This window comes from Alosa pseudoharengus, unplaced genomic scaffold (assembly GCF_046254945.1).
Source record: "Alosa pseudoharengus isolate Yale_2024_CS ecotype anadromous, Long Island Sound unplaced genomic scaffold, YU_APseudo_1.1 YU_APseudo_1.1_scf_16, whole genome shotgun sequence".
Lineage (NCBI taxonomy): Eukaryota > Metazoa > Chordata > Actinopteri > Clupeiformes > Clupeidae > Alosa > Alosa pseudoharengus.
In genome coordinates this window covers 13,094,205-13,116,275 of record NW_027468630.1, presented here as the reverse complement: position 1 = coordinate 13,116,275, position 22,071 = coordinate 13,094,205, and the positions used below count along the sequence as shown (strand labels likewise).

Sequence of the window (22,071 nt, the reverse complement as noted above, 5' to 3'; positions counted from 1 at the left end):
GCGCCATTATACGTTTGCAGACTGCCATTAACATGCATTTGAGAGCTGTCTGGAACTGCAGTGATGGTTGCTTCATAGACTGTGTTGACTCTGCTAAGCATAGACGGTCAATAACACTGTAGGCTACTACAGACAGTTTGGAGAAAACCTCACAGTTGAGTATTGGTGGACATCAGCTGGACCTGCTGAAAAAAAAGCCTGACCAGCTTAAGGTGGTTTGCTGGTTGACGAGCTTGTTAACCAGCTTGTTTGACCATCCTATGATGGTTGACCAGCTAGAAAAAACTTGTGAAAACATACCTTCAGTTGGTTTACCCAGCTTATGATGGTGATTCAGCTCGTTTTGCTTGTTGTACAACCTCAAGCTGGTCATTTTAGCTGGTGTTGCTGGTCTTACATTGCTGATTTAACTGGCTATGCCAGCTTATGTTGGTCATTCTAGAAAACCAGCATGACCATCTTACACCAACAATGTCAAGCTTGGCAGGCTGGTCACCAGCATGACTATCTTATACCAGCTGTATCCCACATGACAGGCTGGTTACTCCAGCATGTCCATCTGGTGGCCCAACCAGCTACACCAGCAAAGACCATCAACAAAACCAGCAAAGACCAGCTAAAACCAGCTACCAGCATAAGCTGCTTTCTAGCTGTTTTTTTTAGCAGGGGGAGTTTATCCATAGCCATATCCTGTTTTAGTTCAGTGTACAATATGATAGGCTGAAAGAATGTTATATAATGTATATAACATTATAGGGCAATTCCATGCAAAGGTCATCCTTACCATGGAAAAAAAAGTTGTGCATACGCAAATAGAACTGTTGTTAAAATCTTCATTTAGGTCTATATTTTATTGTTTGTAACTGATCTGATTGAATTTGATGGAGAATGACACTCTTTTTACATCATAAATATGGTGTGCAACCATACAGAAACAACATTTTTCACATGGTAATATTATACATATTTAAAAAGTGGATAAATGGACCCAAGGTTTAAACAAATTGTGTCATTTGACAAATTCCAGATTGAAAAGGGATGGTAGAGCAATGTCTATGCTCAGCTTGCCTTTAAGAGCACAACTCCTTACATTTGTAAGGCTTTTGTTTTTAAGTCAGCAAGTTCCATGGCCATATCACATCCATAACGTTTTATAGGAAAAGTTTATGCTACACATACAGCGTTGATGCGACAATATCCATAGTGTCTGTGCAAAGCTAATTTATATCAATGTAAAGTGTGATGACCAAATTGTGCCCCTTTCTTACTTTTAAAACCTTTAATGGTGCGTTATGGATGTGACGTTATGGATGTTACATAATGTTAATTTACAAGACTGGGGACTTTATTATACCTCAAAGCCGATAAAACGTCTGTTCTGGTGGCATGTCAGTTTCAACGCATTTCAACTTAGTGTTTACAATTGACATTTGAAAGATTATTAGGTTGATCAAAACCACAGGGAGGCCTTGCCTAACCATTAGCAAAACAAACATAATATTAAAATACCTATCTTCCTGTAACTGTCATACTGTTGTTGTACAGTAACTGGATTATCGTGTTAGCTGGTGAAGATGGCTGACTTTGCAGCTGGAGATAACATAGCAACCTCCTTCTGTTGCAGATCTGTTTAGCCTGCCGTTCACGTCTGCTTAACACAGTTTAATTTTAAATGTGACGCGATATGACAGCATTTCAAGTGTCAGGTCCTCTGTAGCTAATACCCACAGAGTAACATGAGTAAGGGCAGCAATAAATTAGATGTACCGCATAGCGGTACAAAATCCTGCATCAGTCCTGCATATTCTCTTCGCAAAAAAATAAATCACGCTTGTCAATTTGTCTCCATTTCCTACTCCTGCAACTCATGTGCATGTAAATGAGTGTGTGCATATGTGAGTTTGCTTTTGTTTATAAGAGTGTGTGTGTGTCTGTGTGTGTGCATGTGCGTATGCGTGCCTGTGTTTGTGTGTTTATGTGTATGTGTGTGTGTGTGTGTGTGCGTGTGTGTGTTTGCATGCGCACATGCGTATGCATGGCATGCCTGTGTGTGTGTGTTTATGTGTCTGCATTCATGTGGGTGGGTGTTTGTGCATGTGTGTGTGTGTGTGTGTGCTTTCCTGTCTGTATGTGTTTATGTGTGTGTGTGCTTGCCTGTCTGTATGTGTGTGACTGTGCGTGCGTGCGTGTGTGTGTGTGCACATGTGCGTGTGTGCATGTGCGCGTGCATGTACTTTATGTGTGCAAATCACAAATGAGTGTGTATGGATTAGGTTGATGCGGGCTCTTGAGACTAACATACCATAAATATTTTGTCATCTTGGGTGCAACGGTTCAGGTAGGGCTAGTTATTTAGGGGAGTGGCCACCAAGTTTCATGTTCCCTGGTGTTTCAGTAACCCGGGAATCACTGACCAAAATTGATGACGGTAAAAGAAAAAAATACATTTCTTTTTTATATTTTAAATGACTTGTTGTCCTGATTCTTCCTGTGGATCTTAGTGGGCACTGAGGAAGCAATAATTTCATCGCTAGTTTTTCACGATTACTATTTCAATTGTTTCATATCAAAATTCACTACTTAATTATGTGTTTTATGTAGTTTGTCGAGGACTGGTTCAGACACGTCACATCCATAACGTGAAACCGTCACATCCATAACGCCAGTTTTTCCTACATAATGCATTACGAAAATGACGCATAGTTTCAAAAACACACTTTTTGTGTTCATTCAAGTCTCCTTCATGCTACATATATCATAGTTCCGGCAGTTTCCTTTCAAAATTCACAGAGTTTGTAGAAAACCTGTAATCTCTCACAAAAGTGTGTCCATTTCATGTCACATCCATAACGCTGATAAAATGCCTTGTATAGGATGAAATTGATTATATGAAATTTGAGGATTTCTCAGTAATCAGAGGACAGAGGTTACGTTAAAAGTTATGCAAATTAATTCACTGATACTAATTTTGCCCCCACTCTAAGGCATTTTGTTTACCAATATGAGTCCAATTGTCACATCCATAACGCTGGAACTGCCCTATAATGTAATTATATTGGATGTAATTTAGTAATAAAAAGAGTAACTACAAGCTAGCAGTGATTACCATTACGATTACGATTTCCACATCTCTATAACAACATTCACAACACATACAATGATATGAGACAGATATGAGTGAGTTAGTTCACATTTTGTCACACATTGTCATTATGGTTAAGACAATAACAAACAATATAACTACAGCTTTTCTATATAAGCACAGTTTATTTTAAAGAGCTTACTTTGAGCACTGTATGATCTGGTGTCGGATGTGTGGTTTGGAAATTCCAGGATGCATTTTTAAGTGCTGGATGAATTGCATTTATGCTAATATGCACACTGAGTCAACATCCATCTATAGTCCAACAGCCAAAATAAAGAGAAGTCGAAGTGACAAGGCAAGCCCTTTCAGCATGCACCTCGTTACCCCACGATCCCCCCCGGCCCCAAACACACACACACACACACACACACACACACACACACACACACACACACACACACACACACACACACACACACACACACACACACACATTTCCCCAGCCAGTAATCACTATACTGCTGCTGACTGACTCAGACCTTGCCACCCGCTTGGCTCTGATTGGCAATAATGTGTGTGTGTGTGGGGGGTGAGGGGGGGTGGACTGTGTATGTGATCTGGGGTTTGAAATGCTTCATTGTTTGCGGGTGGGCAGCCAGAGTTCTCTGATCCCCATTATATCAACAGAGCTTTGGCCCTCTCTCTCTCCCCCCCCCTCTCTCTCTCCCTCTCTATCTCTCTCCCTCTCTGTCTCATATGGTTTCCCCCCTATATGTGGGACATGGGTCACAGATACTTGAAATCATGTCTTTGAAATGCAATTCAGGAAGTTAAATAGTGTGGCGCTTTGCTGCTAACACACCCACACACACACATATACACACACACACACACACCCACACACACACACACACACACACACACCCACACACACTGCTTCTCTCTCTCTCTCTTTCTCTCCCTCCCTCTCTCTTTCTCAACCACACACACACATGCAGACACACACTTCTCCTTATGAACTTACACTCACGTCATTCTCCCAGGCCTCTGGCCTCATATGTCTTTCTATTGCTTATCAGGCGCAGCGGCCGAGCCAGCAGACTGAACAGCCAGAGCAGCGACATCAGCAGCAGACCTGCACTTATAAGGGCCCTCCTTGTCCCAGAGTGACCCATGCTGAAAACATGTAAGAGCACGGACAGAGTGTGGACACACACACACACACACACACACACACACACACACACACACACACACACACACACACACACACAAACAAACATATGAGTACACAACTACTGAATTATGCACTTATACAAATACAAATAGCTTGAAAATGTCCCCTTTCTTTCTGTTGCTCCCCCCCCCCCCCCACACACACACACATACGTACACATCCATGCACACACACACACACACACACACACACACACACACACACACACACACACACACATACACATCCATGCACACACACACACACACACACACACACACACACACACACACACACACACACACACACACACACACACACACACGTACACAGTGTGTGTGATGGAAAGCAGGGCACAGAGGAGCTTTTGTCAGCGAAGGTGAGGAGGTTGTAAAAGAGAGGAGGAAAAAAAGTGCGCCAGCAGAAACACAGAGGTGTGTGAAGGCCTACAGAGCAGAGTGCCGGGGCTGGTGCCCAGAGCCTGGGCCTCTCTTCCGTGCCCTTCCTTTTCCAGGGGTCATGTGCTAGAGTTACTCAAGAGGTTACATTACACACACACACACACACACACACACACACACACACACACACACACATACAAGCACACACACACACACTCTCTCTCTCTCTCTCTCTCTCTCTCTCTCTCTCTCTCTCTCTCTCATGCACATACCACAACACCTATACATACACCAAAACACTTCCTACTACTAGGCTACTGCTACTACTACTGCTACAACTACAACTACTGCTACTACTGCAACTACTACTACTACTGCTACAACTACTGCTACTACTACTACTAGGCTACTGCTACAACTACTGCTACTAGTACTATGAGACTACTGCAACTACTACTACTACTACTACTACTACTACTACTACTGCTACTACTACTGCTGCTACAACTACTGCTACTACTACTACTACTGCTACTACTACTACTGCTACAACTACTGCTACTACTATTACTAGGCTACTGCAACTACTACGACTACTACTACTACTGCTACTACTACTACTGCTACAACTACTGGTACTACTACTACTACTACTACTACTATTGCTGCTACAACTACTACTGCTACAACTACTGCTACTACTGCTACTACTACTACTACTATTGCTACTACTGCTACAACTACTGCTAATACTAGTACTAGGCTACTGCAACTACTACGACTACTACTACTACTGCTACTACTACTACTGCTACAATTACTGCTACTACTACTACTACTACTGCTACACTGCTGCTGCTATACTACTACTACTACTACTACTACTACTACTACTACTACCACTACTGCTACTACTACTACTACTAGGCTACTGCTACTACTACTATTACCACTACTGCTACTACTACTACTAGGCTACTGCTGCTACTACTACTGCTACCGCTACTGCTACAACTACTGCTACTACTACTACTACTAGGTTACTGCTACAACTACTACTACTACTACTACTACTGCTACAACTACTACTGCTACTACTACTGCTACTACTACTACTACTGCTACTACTACTACTACTACTGCTACAACTACTGCTACTACTACTACTGCTACTATTACTACTACCACTACTACTACAGCTGCTACAACTACTACTACTACTACAACTACTACTACTACTACCACTACTACTACTACTGCTACAACTACTGCTACTACTACTACTACTGCTACAACTGCTACCACACACACACACACACACACACACACACACACACACATACACACACTTACAAAGAACCCATCAGAAATAACATGATTCTCACATTACTAAAGGAACATGTGCTATGGCACTTTTTGTCACTGTGTGTGTTTGGGGGTCAGCTTGTGATGTGTTTTATGTTTAACAAATGGCTAAAGGTCTTTTTTTAATTATGTCTCTCAAGAGATATTTTACAATTTTTTTCTTCTTTTCTTTTACCACATACACTTTTAATCCAACACAAGACGCACGTGTGCGCACACACACACACACACAAACACACACACACACACACATGCATTTGGGTAGGCAAACACACACAAACAGACACGCATGCACACACACACACACACACACACACACACACACACAACCTCCCAAAATGCCTTTGGGTGTGTGAGCAAAAAGTGCACTTGTGCATATTTATTTGCATGCATTTCTGTTTGGTTCAGGCGGGGCATGCTTTGCATCCCATCATCTCTGGCTGCTTTCAAAGCAGCGCCTTGTTAGCGCAGGTTGTTGACCCTGCTGTTTGTTAAATGGCCTTTTCATAAGTAGCATAGTGGCGCACTGTGACCCTTACTAGCCACACTTCGACATACTTTGTGGCCAGCAAATAGGACCACCGCCAGTAAAAGGGGGCAGACAGTGACTCGCAAGACCAGAACAGAGCAGAGAGGGGGGCTTCTGGGAAATCGGTGATGCAGAGAGACGATGGTCTGACGTCAGGTAAGGGTCTGTGAGTTAATGTGTTAATGATGATTAGATCAGAAAGTTTTTTTGTTTTTGGGTGGGGGGGTAGAGAAGAGAAAAAATACATTTGTAGTAAAAAGATAAATTAGTATCACAATATTATATTTCTACGGAGCCCTCCGGGTGACATGGGGAAAAAAAACATGGGTTAGAAAAAAAAAAAAAAAAAAAGTGGGAAAAAAAAAACATGAAGAAGAAAAAAAAAACGATGCACTTTTGCGGGATCTCATTGCGGGATCTCGCAAAGTTTTGCGAGATCTCGCAAAAACTTTTGCGAGATCCCGCAAAAGTTTTGCGAGATCTCGCAAAACTTTTTTTCTACTTTTGGAACTTGCTGGGCTTCCTACTTGACCCCAATAGGCCCACAAACCACTACCGCCAGATGGCAATCGTATCATGATACTCTGATTGCTCTATCACTGTTGCGTGTTGTGGGTTTTCTGGACACATTACATAGGCCTATGACAAGGGAGGGAGAGGGAGACACCTGAGTGCAGACACGCACACACAGCAGGCTACAATAAATTGCCTAACAGACAGCAGCCTAATTTCGAGGTATCACCAGGGTGCGATTTGTATAGGGGGGGATGGTGAGGATTTCCCCAACTCTGGTTTTCCTATCCCTACCTCTGCTAAATTATTTTTATCTCTGGTGGGGACAAGGATTAAACCCCTTGATAGCGATGAATGCAACTTAACTGCTAGCCTACTTAAACTCGCGATCTTCAGTGTCAATATATCAGAGTAGGCTATTCAGTAGCATTCGGGCAGACGGCATTTCTGAACGTCATCGAACACAAAAACATTGTAACATTTTCAGTCCCTCTCAACATTTTAGTGCGGGAACTTCCGCAGGGAAAACAGCGCTGAACCAAACATGAAACGCGCTCAGAGCAGCATATCGTCTTACTTTAAACACCTAGTAGTTTGCGGAGGACGAACGAGAAAGCACTCGTTTGATAAATCAGCCAGTAGGCTAGGCCTAGTAGACAAATAACTTACAGAAATAATCTGTACAGCAAAAACAAATGTTGGTGGCGGGTATTTAAACTATCTAGCGGGTGTTTTAACAGCTGCAAGAAATAGAAGCTTATATATTCTGGTTCGTAAATTATTTTCATAAAACTTCAAGTTGCCCTATAACTTCTCTCCAAACTCTTCACTGCACTGTAGCCAATTAACTGACAGTATGATAGTAAGCTATTTATTTTCTGTAGGCTTCAATAAACACATTTATTTTTTCAACTTTTACAATATTACGCACTTGGCTACTGAACGCAAATCTGCAGGAGAGAGAATGCACGCAGCCTACGCAGCGTGTAGCGCAATGTGTAGGCTATTTGTATACCAACTAACACTGTTAGCCAATTCACTAACTCAAGACTTCAGTGTCATCATATACAACATTTTACATAACAAATACAGAAAGGATGGAGGCAGCAAAGGTAGAGGAGTCATTTCAGATGGGTCAAGAACAAGGTGAATTTGTATGTTTATCAAAACGTAGTCCAACCCTGCATTAGAGGAGCTGAGCACAATCGCTGTTTAAAGTCATACACAACGGTAAACTAAAACTAAGCTAAAGGTAAATGTTACAAAGTTGGCAAAATTAATATAGGCTATTATTAGCTATGAAATTATTCGTTCGTTCATTTTTTTTTTGGGGGGGGTTGGGGGTTACAAACATATTCAAAATCCCCCCCCCTCTGTTTTTTACACAAAATCGCACCCTGGGTATCACTAATACCTATTAAATAAATGTAAAGGACACAGAACTGTAAGCTCAAATTCAAAAACGTTTGAAGTCTACCCAAACATATGCAAAGGGAATATATATAAATTGTGTTGCATATAGCCAGCTTAATTAATGTCAATTTAAAGATTATGATTAGCAGTTTCTATGCATTTTTCCATTGATAGTTACAGGAAGCCACGTTTTGTTTAAACTATTGTTGCTTCTAGCCCACGTTACCTCCAGTTTCACTTGCTGCATGGACGCACACAGCATGATCGATCATAAGCCCTCTATCTCCGATGTAGAACTCAAATGTGTCTTGACGCCGCCGTTTGTAAGATCAGATCAAATAAAACGTTCTAAATGGAACGCGATGTAAGCTGTTCCTTTCCAAGCGTCTTGGAGACGTACTGTATGTGTGCTGACTGGGCTATGTCTATATAGTTGATGGCACCAAATGAATAAGTATTGTAGCCTAATTATGTTATTGGTAGTCGGAGGAGGAGTTACACACACACACACAACTCGGGATTTACTTTTCACAGTTTATTCACAAGAATTAATTAATACACCACTACCTCCCACACACAACCACCCCGCATTCATACAACCCGCTTAAACTAGCCCTCTCTATGGCCGAGTTAAACTAGGGGAAGGGACTGGCCATTAACCCCGGCCGGGGGCTAAACTCAAAGCGCGCACACACACACACGCGCGCGCACACACACACACACACACACAGTAGGCCACACTAGACTGCAATAACAAGGCAATCAATAGACTGAGCTAGATCACAGGGTCCTATGACCGGCTTTAAGAAAGTACTGGTTTAGTCCGTACAGCAGCTCCAGCCTGGAGCGTTATGAGACTGACCGTAAGTGTCCAGAGATAATTCAGAGTCCGCAAGTAGCCTAATCCACAGAGTTCGCAAGTATCCACAGTGTTCGCAAGTAATCCACAATGTTCGCAAGTAATCCACAACGTTCGCAAGTAGCCATTCACTATATGCTGCAAATGAGCAGATGTGTGAAGCACCGGGCATAACTTAATTTCGCGGCTACGTGGAGCAGTAGTAGGTTCATTGTTGAGGAGGCCCATAGTTTGAGAAAAGCTGCAGATCATAGGCAGAGAAAGCATAATGCTCTGAGAACAGTAGCCAAAGGTTTTCCTGCAGAAACAGGTGCCTTGGTGCACGCACCCCGCTTTCACTTTGACTCCCTGCATTGTGGCAAAAACTGTCAGTCAGACAGTGAATTTTGATTTACTAAATTAGCATAATGCGGTAACAATTATCATTTCAATTCTATCCTATCTGAAATCTGCTCACTGCAGACGTTACAATGCAGACCCAAGCAGCAGCCTTGAAAGACGTACACTTTGAATTTGATCAGAGCGGCTCTGGTTCTTCACCTAACTTGGTGTGATTGGCTGGATGACCGTTCAATCAAATCAACAGACCTATTTGTGTCTCTGTGTGTTCGTTATAGATACGGTTCCAACTCTTTACGGGAGCGTTTATTTCCATATTTTACTTTCAATTTAATCTGACAAAAAGTGTGGGGGATATAATCGTGTTCCAGCAAAACTGTGTACATTATAACACCCACATCCCCCACGCTTGCTACGCGCCTGCGTGTGTGCGTGTCTGCACGCAGGTGTCTCCCTCTCCCTCCCGTGTCATAGGCCTATGTAATGTGTCCAGAAAACCCACAACACGCAACAGTGATAGAGCAATCATAGTATCATGATACGATTGCCATCTGGCGGTAGTGGTTTGTGGGCCTATTGGGGTCAAGTAGGAAGCCCAGCAAGTTCCAAAAGTAGAAAAAAAGTTTTGCGAGATCTCGCAAAAAGTTTTGCGGGATCTCGCAAAACTTTTGCGGGATCTCGCAAAAAGTTTTGCGAGATCTCGCAAAAAGTTTTGCGAGATCTCGCAAAACTTTGCGAGATCCCGCAATGAGATCCCGCAAAAGTGCATTGTTTTTTTTTTTCTTCCTCATGTTTTTTTTCCCCACTACTTTTTTTTTTTTTTTTCTAACCCATGTTTTTTTTCCCCCCATGTCACCCGGAGGGCTCCGTATATTTCTCTCTTGTAGAAATGTGAAAAAATATTGAAAACGTTTGGATTTAGAAATCAAAGTTTGCGAAATTCTCACATGATGTCATGTCTCAAACCCTGTGACGTAGTCTCTAACAGGAGTTGTATTACTGTTTTTGACCAACAGGTGTCGTACTTGCTCATGGAATTAAATTTCCTGCGTGACTCGTTGTTTGCCGCATGCAGGCACAGCATTGGGTGGTTAACCATCAACTGGGCGGGCTTAAAGTAGCGAATACTTCTCTACAATTGGCCATTTTTTTGCGCTCCTCTCGGTGATATTTGCGATTCACACAACAAGGTTGGTTACACTTCAAAAGCTGTCAACGGAGAAGGAAGGAAGCAGTCAAACGTCAACAAAACGGTTTATCTGTAAGTACCGCTGTGTTTTATTGCACGATGCTGTATTATATACACAATGACATGCTGATTCACTTTTTCATATTTGAGCCTAGGATCGTCTTCGGTGATTCGTTGCAGCTCAAGTTTACAGCAGACGTAATGTTTCAAATGGCATGAACAAAGTGACTTGTTTACATTGAATTGTTAGCTATCTGCCACTGTTAGCTCACAAGCTAATGGCCCGGTTGCTTGCTTTGGTCGGCTGCAATTGAAGCGAGCCTTCTGCAGGCGTTTTCAAATTGAGAGGGACATTTCATAGGTTTTTATGATGGAATAAGATGTATAGCAACATGTTAACTCTGTTATATGTGTGACATTTGTTGTCGAAACCAACTCCAACGGCTAAAACTGTAAATGGTGCAACAAGTGATGTTTTAACATTGCATTGCACTGCACTACAACGATGTGAAAACCTGGAATACTGTACAGTCGAACTTCAAAGGCGAATGTAATATCAGGCGACGTTGCTAAATTCCATGGGTCTAGCCATGCTAACATACGCTTCTCTCAGCTTAGTCAGAATTTGTTTTTAACATTCCACTGGCGCTTGTTAGCGGAACATGTCAGACTGCTCTTTCTGACCTAAAATTGCAATAGGTTTTCTACGCAACCGCTATTGGCTATTCATTATGATCCCCAGCACACTTGACGCTTAAAGTAAATACCTATGCCGTTTCATGCAATTAAGTATAGGTATTTTAAATTCAACCACATGTTGCAGTAATAATGCTTTAGGCTTGGTTTGGCACGCAGGTGTAATGGAGATGTAGGCTTAACACAGTAATCCTGTTATCCATGGAAACGGCTTTGCTTTAAATAAACTGGATGCCAAGATGCAAAGGGGATTTTCAGGGTTAAATAGGATTGGAAAGCGCAGGTTTTGATACTCTGTTTTCGATCGAACGGATGGATGGAGACAGGTGCAATTGGTATTTGGCGAGAAGAGTCAGCTCTCTGCCTGCCTGCAGCGACATTGTAGTAATGAATAATGCTTGGTCAGTGTACTCTGCGTACTTGCGTTCTTTGAGAATAAATAATTGTTTAAGATGACTTATTAAGTCTAGCCAGATTGTCTGTGCTGTTTCAGCACACAATGATTAAAGCTCTACCTCTCTCAATCGAATTATCTCAGCCAAGGAAGTGGAGTGCCCAGGTGTCCTTGCAGCCAGGACTTGAACAGCTAGCAAGTCATGGTTCATTAGGATGGCACTGATAATGTTTCAGGACATGAGGTGGACTTAATTACTCAGGCCTTACAGCTGGCCGAGGTAAAAATGTCAATGCACTACCAGCTGCTGACACAGCTGTGGTTACAGTATTAGCGACTAAATTACCATCACTTTTGGTCGAGAGCAAGACCAGGTGTATGGTAAACCAAACTAACTGCTCGGATAAGAACCTGCCAAGGCTGACAGATTATTCATATATTTACTGCTTTGATTTTGCTTTTGAAAACCTTCTAATTCTGTTCCTATTAAAGTTGCTAGCATTTGATCATACTGTATTGAGTGTAGCCTGATATGAAAAGTTGAGCCCAAATTATTTTATCTTAGCCAGGTGTGAACAATTAGACACTGTCTGAAATGAGACTAAATATTGACAGTATGCCAAGCCATCCCATTCAGTGGTGGTTCTGTTGCCAAGGGCAAGGGCACTTAGGGAAGCACATTCTTTTCAGTGCATATTGTGTATCACAGATGACACAGAGCGAGCCAGGACTCGCATAGCTTGTGTGTGTGTGTGTGTGTGTGTGTGTGTGTGTGTGTGTGTGTGTGTGTGTGTGTGTGTGTGTGTGTGTGTGTGTGTGTGTGTGTGTGTGTGTGTGTGTGTGTGTGTGTGTGTGTGTGTGTGTATTTGTGGGTCTGCCCTCTTTGGAAGGCACCAAGCCCTCTTAACGCACAGAGGTGGCCAGCTGTCGTTCTTGGGCTTCTTCTGATAACCACCTGTGCCTCAGTGACACACCTGCTCTGGCAACCCCCCACCTGCATGGGGACACTGCAGACAGGTGTGTCAGACCTATTTGCCTCCTCGTCTCGCCTCCTACTTTAGCGGTCCAGAGGAACTAAGCTGTTAGCACTAACAGAGCAGGAGGTAATAAAGTATCAAGCTGCCTGCTGCTTATCTTGCTATGTAAAGATGTTTGACGGACATCTCCGTAAGTTTAAGAGGGTCATTCAGATGTGCCTGGTCTTATGTCTTTGAAGCTTAATTGTATGCAGCATCACAAGAGATATGCTTGGTATGCACTAGCTTACTTGAAGTCGGCAAACCACTTTCCTGTTCGTTGACATGGCTATCCACACGCACCTGAAGAGGAGTGCTTCAGTGGTACCAAATTAATCACGTAATTTTTACGTTTTGGTACAACTAAAGCACTAATTTTTTAAGGTGTTGCCATGACAGCCATGTTAACAAACAGAACAAACTGGTTTGCACAGAGCCCATTGCTTACCTCTTAGTTTCAACTTTGCTGGTGTGTGTGTGTGTGTGTGTGTGTGTGTGTGTGTGTGTGTGTGTGTGTGTGTGTGTGTGTGTGTGTGTGTGTGTGTGTGTGTGTGTGTGTGTGTGTGTGTGTGTGTGTGTGTGTGTGTGTGTGTGTGTGTGTGTGTGTGTGTGTGTGTGTGTGTGTGTGTGTTAAGGAATCAAACCCAATGAAGAATGGCTTATCATCAGGAGGTCATATCTGGACTTACCCACTCATAGGCAATCCGCACAAGAGGCTGATCTGAGAATGACCACTCCGCGTCCCCCTGTCACCATCACAGGCTCCGTACCCTAATCAGACCAACCCCCTCATCCCCCACCCCAGCCTGCCGTCCCTCTTCTCTTCTCAGGTCTGACCACCGGGTGAGTCCAGCCATGCTGTGTGATTCTGCTGCTGTGGGTCAGATTACATTTGATTGGATTATAGCGGATTAGAGTTGTTTTAAATGCAAACACAACCCAGGATTGTTCTACTGGTAAATCCCTGTGCACAGTCAATCTTGTAGAGGCCTTTTATCATTGTTTTTTGTTCAATGTTCATACCGCTCATAAATGACAACTGAAGGTTGTCCTTTTTTATTTAATATTTCTTTTATATATATATATATATATATATATTGCCTGTTTTGGTTTTCAATGATTTATTTAGTTAAGTCATAGCCTATAAGCCTGACATGAGGAGCAAAGTAGAATGCAGGACTCCTGAATGGTCAATCAACGGTCTCTCTGCTTGCATGTGCCTTGTGTTGTGTGTCCTTCCCAACAGAACCCCCTGTGAGTCATTGCAGCGTGCCTCTGCCCCCTGGCACGGCGCCTCTCGCTGGGTGAGTGGCGGGCGTGCGTGCGTGCGGTGAGGTGCGTGCGATGGCGCGGCGGTACGCTGAGGCTTGTAGCCGCCGCCGTCGTGGACTGTGATGTCAGAGGCGGGCAGCCAGGGTGCGAGCCAGCGCGGCGCTCCCAGATTCTTTGTGGGTGAGGAGGACGACGATGAGCGCGAGGGAACGGACCACGGCTGCAGCATGAGGACCGACGTGGAGCTGTACGAGGACGACGAGGAGGCCGACTCGGTGCGTAGCGTTCTGGGGCCACGGGTAGGGGTCTAAAAATCACTGTGCGGTGTGTACCTCGGTTTTGAAGTCACGGTTCGGTTCATTTCCAGTACAGTACGCCTGAAGGTAGTGTTAACATGTTTATATGGTCCGCTGCTTAATATGTTTGTGTGGAAACTTGGATTTAAAACATGGTGTCCAAGCAAAAAAGCCTACTGGTGATTACTGTTAAAGACTGCATTTGGTACATTCGGTACACATGTGTATTGAGCCAGATGTGTTCTACCTAAATGGTTTGGTACGAACATGTGTGCCTTTACACCCCCAGCCACAGGTCACTAAGCCCCAAGTCAAGCAGCAGGCCCTGGGCCACTTCAAATGACTAAACCCAGAGAAGGACCCGAGCACAAATAACTTTTTGAGACTTTCATAGGTGCAGACGACTAATGTTTGACTAACGATTAAAAAAGGAGTCAAGTCAAAGTCAAAGTTATTATCCCATTAAGAGAAACTGAGTTTGCATACAAACCATCATAAAGGCGACATTGAAGACTAAAGATCACAGGGACAAAAGCACCATCATAAACCCAACTCCGATCTGGCGCCAAGTAACACCTCACACCTTGGCTTCAAAACCCTGAATCATCTCCGACTCGTCTCACTTTAATCACAGTGCTGCACACGCTGACTGCACTTCATAAGGAGAGCGTGCACCACTAACTGGGACCTAGGTCTTGTGCCCAAGCTGCACATCAACCAAAAGTGTTAGACAGGGAATTATAAGGATGACAATTCAGCATGACTTAACCTTTTATAGCAATCTGCCTGAGCCTTAACCGCCAGCTCCCTGTGTGTGTTGCCATGACGCTGACTGAGAAGGTTTTGTAGTGTCTTCAGATTCATGATCATTTTCTCAATAGTAACTTTGAAACTTTATCATTAAATGAATTGGAATGGGGAAAGGCTGAGAATGGAGAACAGAAAATGGGATTACTGCTGTGACCATGATCATAACAAAGTCATAACTGGAACCAAAATATGTTTAGACATTTTCTCTGCCTCAGCTGGGCTTAGCCAGTGTGTGGAACTTTGATATGATCTTGTGTTTTCGGCCAGTTTACACTAGAAACCTGCACCTGCATCACACCTGAGATATGAAGCCGTTTGCCCAGATGGCAAAATATACCTGCCCAGCTACATAATATTTACCCCTTATGCCTGTAAACTCATCTGATATTTACCCACATTCCTGCTGAACCTGGTTTTGGTTATTGACTTGCTCACTTGCGCACACACACACACACACACACACACACACACACACACCAAAGCAACTCTTTCTACTAACCCCTTTCTTATTGATCAGCTTTAACTCCCTCTCTTCACCTCTTTCCCCTCCTCTTCTCTGTGATCTCTCCAGCCTCCAGAGAGGCAGATCGTGATGGGGATCTGCTGCATGATGAAGAAGTCCAAGTCCAAACCCATGACTCAGATCCTGGAGAGATTGTGCCGCTTCGAGTACATCACCGTGGTGATCTTCCCCGAGGACGTCATTCTCAACGAGCCCGTGGAGAAGTGGCCACTCTGTGACTGCCTCATCTCCTTCCACTCCAAAGGTCCGTCAGCAGAGCCCTGTGGTCACCTGACTCGTACCCTCATTAGCTGGGCTTCCATTAAGCTCAAAGTCAAAGTCAAAGTCTGCTTTATTGTCAATTTATTCACATGCCCAGACATACAAAGAGATCGAAATTACGTTTCTCACTATCCCACGGTGAGACATATTTTACCAATTAAGTCCACAGACAAACATAACATTCAAGTAAACAATAAATGAGTAAATAAGAAGGCACATACAATGAAGAAATAAGAGCAGCAAAATTGGGTTGAATTTGTGCATAGACATTCAATATAATAGTGCAAAGTCAGGCCAATAAATGGCTGAGGTAGTTCTGTTTGTCCTAAGTAAGCAAGTGGCATAGTGGTGCAAGTTATGTAAGAGCAGCAGAAGTGTGTTTTCAGGACAACAGGACAACAACAACAAGTGGCAAAGTGTGCAAAGTGTGCAAGTGTACAAGTGGAGGGTGGAGGGGGGAGAGAGTTCAGCATCCTAACAGCCTGGTGTATGAAGCTGTTGGTGAGTCTGGTGGTGCGGGAGCGCAGGCTTCTGTACCTCTTCCCAGAGGGCAGTAGATCAAATAAATTGTGAGCGGGGTGACTTGCATCACTCACAATTGTGGTCGCCTTGTGGGTGAGGTGGGTGGTGTAAATGTCCTCCACACATTTAAAGCTCAATCATGAGAGTTTGGCTTAAAGAAATGTGAGTCTGTGTGTTCCCATTTGCTGGGCGATATCAATAAAATGGCCACTCTCTTAATAAAGGGATGAGTTAAATGGAACGAAAACAGAAACACATCATGAAATGTCAAATGCGATTTGATGGGTATAAACCTGTTCCATCAACCTTAGTTGCATTGTACCCTATATACAGGGCTATTCAACTTCTGTACCAAGAGGGACAGATAGGAAAACCACAGGGTTTTTGTTGGCCACACAAAATATGATGTGGCTAAAATCACACATCATATTTTGTGACACATCACATCATAATTGTGGCTAGTTGAGAAAAATGTGTCATGGCTGCCAACTCTTCAGATCAGCTTGGAGTGAGATTTATTGATGGAGAATGAGTGTGTGCTGAAAAACTTTCCAAACCCAGTAAGCGGGCCGCTAGTTGAATAGGCCTGCCCTACAGTATATGCTTGAATGCATTATACTCCAATGAATTTCTTGGTTCTGTATATACAGTGCATACAGAAAGTATTCACAGCACTTCCCTTTTTCCACATTTTATGTTTCAGACTCATCTTTCAGACCTTTTGTTATGACACTTGCCATTGAGCTCTGGTGCATCCTACTTCTATCAATGGTCATTGAGATGCTTCTAAAACTTTATTGGAGTCCACCTGTGCCTAAATGAATTCACTGGACATTATTAGGAGAGGCACACCTCTCTTTATATAAAGTCTCACAGATGATGGTGTATGTCAGAGTGAAAACCAAGCCACGAGGGCGAGAGAATTGTCCGTAGACCTGCCAGGGTTGTGTGAAGACACAGATTTGGGGAAGGGTACAAGAAAATTTCTGCAGCATTGGAAGTGCCCAAGAGCACAATAGTCTCCATCCTTCTCAAATGGAAGAGTTTGGTCAGACAGGTAACCAAGGACCCAATGGTCACTATGAATGAGATATATGAGAAAATGAGAGAAGCATAATTCTCTCGACCTCGTGGCTTGATTTTCACTCTGACATACAACATTATTTTTTTTTATAAATTTACAAAACACTCCAAAACACTTTGTGGGGTGTTGGAGTATTGTGTGTAGATTGATGAGAACAAAATAATAATTGAATCCATTTTAAGATGAGTATGAAACATAACGAAAAAGTGAAGCGCTGTGAATACTTTCCGTATGCACTATTATTCAAATTTACTATCATTTCCATTTTAAGCGTTTCCACTTGAATAGTCAACATTTGCATTGCTAATTTGGATGGAAAACCAAATGTTGGCTAATTGTCCCTGTAATTAACTCAGCCTGTTACAGGACTTTAATGGTTGGGGCCAGTGGGTACCTGTAGTTTCCACAAGATCTCTCCATAAAAAAAAAGGTATTTTTAAGGAGTGAAGCCTGGTGAGGACATGTCTACTGAGACAGGTGCTCAGGCTAAAACAAATTGGTGCTGATGCTGAATTCTTTCCTATTAGAGACGTTAGTATCAGCCAGTGTTACAGTACACTAAGGGTGACCTTGAATAATCCTAAACTTACCAAACTCTAAGATCTAGCTTCCCCCGGTGATCTGAAAAGACAGCACACAGATACACAACACACATCTGCCTCCTCAGAAACAGATGAGAAAACCAACAAGAATGTCCTGGCTTGGTTTTTTTTTAGTTGGACCAGAATCACACAGCAGGGACTTAATGAGCAGCCGGCCCAGTCGTCCCTCACACGTAAACACACAGACTGTTTACTGTCATTACGACAACACCCTGTGACAGTGATGATGACATGCTGACCCGTGTTGGTTTGGTTTGAGGTCATTTTTACTGACAGAGGAATTTTAAGATACCATTGACTCTGTTGTCCTGCGTTCACAGGCTTTCCACTGGATAAAGCAGTAAGCTACGCCAAACTCAGAAATCCACTTCTGATCAATGACCTGAATATGCAGTACTACATACAAGACAGGTATGGTACCCAACACCTGGGCACCCAGTTCTCACCTCCAGATTGCTTGTGAAGAAACAATACAGCACAGCTTTGGAGATTTGAAGAATGGGTCTATAATCCAAAGTGAATGTAAAACATTACATGTGAATGCATCTGTTGCATGTTATTAATAACACTAGACTATCATGCACCCCAATTTGGGATAAAGTGCTGTTTTAATGTACTGTGGGAATTGCGGTCAGGCTCGGTCCCCTCTTCCCTGTAAAGCATGTGAGATGTTTCACACAAGTATGTATGTATAAAAACAGTGCACCATTCAGTTATACTAAAATAACCTAAACCTTGGGTGGTATGATGCATTTCATTATGGCATGGAGGACAGTTACCACCCAGGGTAATTTCCATGTTTTATCATGCAAATGTGTTTTTTGTAAAGCCATTTAGAGCTTATGCTACAATTATCTGTCTTAGATAACAGTTTGCTGCTGCCGTAATTTCTAAACCAACATCACTGTCGGTATGACTACCAGCTGGCAACCCATCTTCTAGCTGTAATTGTAGTTTTTGAAAGCCGACATGAATGATTACGCCATCGAAACTTCACATAGCATTTTCTCACTAAGGCCAAATGACTTTGACATTGGTGTGGAAGAGAGGGGATGTTGTGTCACAATAAGCACTTTTCAAGCTGCACTCTAAAAGCCAGAACAGAGTGGTGTGCAGAGGTGAGCTCATGCCTGTGATTATCGCCCATCAGGAGAGAGGTGTACCGTATCCTGCAGGAGGAGGGCATTGACTTGCCGCGCTACGCCGTGCTCAACCGGGACCCAGACAAACCACAAGGTGAGATGAGACCAGAGAGCCTTATTTATAGTGCAGTATTTGGATACCTCCTCTCATCTCCCGGCTCTCTGCAGCTTTCTGATCTCACAGAACAGAAACCTGCGAGCTACCAGAGGAACAAAAAGACTCTCCTTGAACATTTCTCTCTCTCTCTCCCTCTCCCTCTCTCTGTCTCTCTCCCTCTCTCTCTGTCTCTCTCTTTCTCTCTGTCACGCAAGCAAGGAGAGAAAGAAAAGATCTCACAAGACTCTCGTTAGTTCCATTTCCTGTTATCTGGCCGAGCGATGGTTTATTTTGGTCCGTGGGTAAATATAGCTCCTAATGTGGAGCTGAGCTGAGTGTCTGAGGACGCAGAGTGCTCTGATGCGTCTGTCTGCCAGTCATTAGTCATTATATCTAAACCAACATCACGCCAGCATCGGCCCTCCGTCTCCAGAGAAAGGAAGCTCTGTTATTAGATTACTGTCGCACATTATGGCCATTCTTCCCCAAGTCTCTCATAGCACAAAGGAGGAGGAATGGTCAGGCTCAAACATGATAAGTCTTCTTGGCTTCTTTTCTACCGGCCAGATGTTCTTTACACAGAAAACTCTTCTATACAAAAAAAACTTAACCTATTTTGTTTAGTTTGGATCAGTGTAGTCACTAATCATTTTGTTTTGCTTCATTTCCAAATTAAATATGTTTGTTCTGCTCATTAAAATGAGAATCAGATCAGAAAAATCAGATTCTTCCAACTAGGGATTATTTCCATTGTCAATTACCCTAATTTCCTGCCTTTCTGCATTTACACATTGATTTTGATAAATGTCTTCAGCTACGAGGTTAACACACAGGGGCTGGTTCTAATAATAAAGAAGTGTGCTGTGTCCACGGGCTCTCCTCCCTGCAGAGTGTAATCTGGTGGAGGGGGAGGACCATGTGGAGGTGAATGGAGAGGTGTTCCCCAAACCGTTTGTGGAGAAGCCGGTGTCTGCCGAGGACCACAATGTCTACATCTACTACCCCACCTCAGCCGGTGGAGGCAGCCAGAGACTCTTCCGGAAGGTTCGTGCCCTCTACCTCTCTACTCTGTCCAGCCACATCGTTAGTCGTTAGAGCAGTATGAGTTCAGTTCAAGTTTATCGGACGTGGTTAATTTAGCCGGGTCAGCGCAGCATGTAATATCATTTGGATTTGACCGCAGCCTGCCGGGGTTCACCGCAGCCTTGTTTGTCCCACCCCGGTCAAATGTGTTTTGGATTTTTGAGAGGGCACTTAAGTTTGGGTTTGGAGGCAGGCTGTTGTGTTTAATTCCAGTAAATCCATCTGATTTCTCTGGAGCTCAGCTCGGTCTGTTTGCTGATGAGGGCTTTCGCTCCGGCCCATTATCAGGCCACTAAAGCAGTTGGGTGCAGCTGGGTTCTCATGCTCGTCAGAACAGACAAGAGCTGCATTGCTCCTCTTCTTGTCTTATTTCCCTTTTTCTCGTGCGAGGAAATCACTTTCACATCCCAGTGCTAGTGCTTCAGCCTCTGCTGTGATGATGAGAATAGTGCTGTATGTCACTGAAGCTAAGGAACAGATTGTTATGACCAATCATAATAAGGGAACACTGTGTGTGTGTGTGTGTGTGTGTGTGTGTGTGTGTGTGTGTGTGTGTGTGTGTGTGTGTGTGTGTGTGTGTGTGTGTGTGTGTGTGTGTGTGTGTGTGTGTGTGTGTGTGTGTGTGTGTGTGTGTGTGTGTGTGTGTGTGTGTGTGTGTGTGTGTGTGTGTGTGTGTGTGTGTGTGTGTGTGTGTGTGTGTGTGCGCTCTTGGGCTTTCTTCCCATGAAAACAAATTCTGCACCTGTCTCAACGTAGAGGATGTGCTGTCTCATTCCTGGAGAGGTGTGTGTGTGTTGGTCAGAAGAGGATTGAGTTATGCTCTTGGGCTTTCTTCCCATGAAAACAAATTCTGCACCTGTCTCAACGTAGAGGATGTGCTGTCTCATTCCTGGAGAGGTGTGTGTGTGTGTGTGTGTGTGTGTGTGTGTGTGTGTGTGGCGTGCATGCGTGCGTGCGTGAGTGCACGTGCGTGCGTGTGTGTGTGTGGCATGCTTCAGAGTAGCCTTTCAAGCTAACTAGAGAATGGAAAACTGCTTGAAGCTATACAGCTAACTGTGTTAATGTGTTTGTGTCTGTCTTTGTGTATGTGTGTGACTGCAAAGGGTTTGTTTGCTACAGATATAGTACAGTACATTTTATATTAAGAAAAAAAGCATTGCATTTTGCAAGATTTCCCCAGAAATAATGGACACAGCAAGCACTCCTTCAGGAAGAGACTTGCATTAATCTCATCTTTTTCCATAGATTTGAACATTTTGATGGTGTCATTTTGATGGTGTGAGATATATTTTATATGCATAACACAAGAAATTGTCTAAAGGGCATTGGCTGGAAATCAAAGCCGTCTTAATATTTGCAGGCAA

The 22,071-nt window shown here is 43.3% G+C and overlaps 1 protein-coding gene across 5 annotated transcripts in view; it reads left to right on the top strand.

Moving 5' to 3' along the window:
- Positions 1–10,908: 10,908 nt before the first annotated feature.
- Positions 10,909–22,071, top strand: part of ppip5k1a (diphosphoinositol pentakisphosphate kinase 1a) — a 60,331-nt gene continuing 49,168 nt past the window's right edge. For 3 of the 5 annotated variants that reach the window (XM_076287116.1, XM_076287112.1, XM_076287115.1), the window contains exons 1-7: positions 10,923–10,981; positions 13,651–13,858; positions 14,262–14,562; positions 15,965–16,160; positions 18,706–18,796; positions 19,536–19,621; positions 20,514–20,668. In XM_076287116.1, the coding sequence (XP_076143231.1) occupies positions 14,410–14,562; positions 15,965–16,160; positions 18,706–18,796; positions 19,536–19,621; positions 20,514–20,668 (681 nt within the window). In that variant the 5' untranslated portion in view covers positions 10,923–10,981; positions 13,651–13,858; positions 14,262–14,409. Of the gene's footprint in view, positions 10,982–13,650; positions 13,859–14,261; positions 14,563–15,964; positions 16,161–18,705; positions 18,797–19,535; positions 19,622–20,513; positions 20,669–22,071 lie in introns of all 5 variants that reach the window. The other 2 variants (XM_076287114.1, XM_076287113.1) reach the window with 2 other exon arrangements.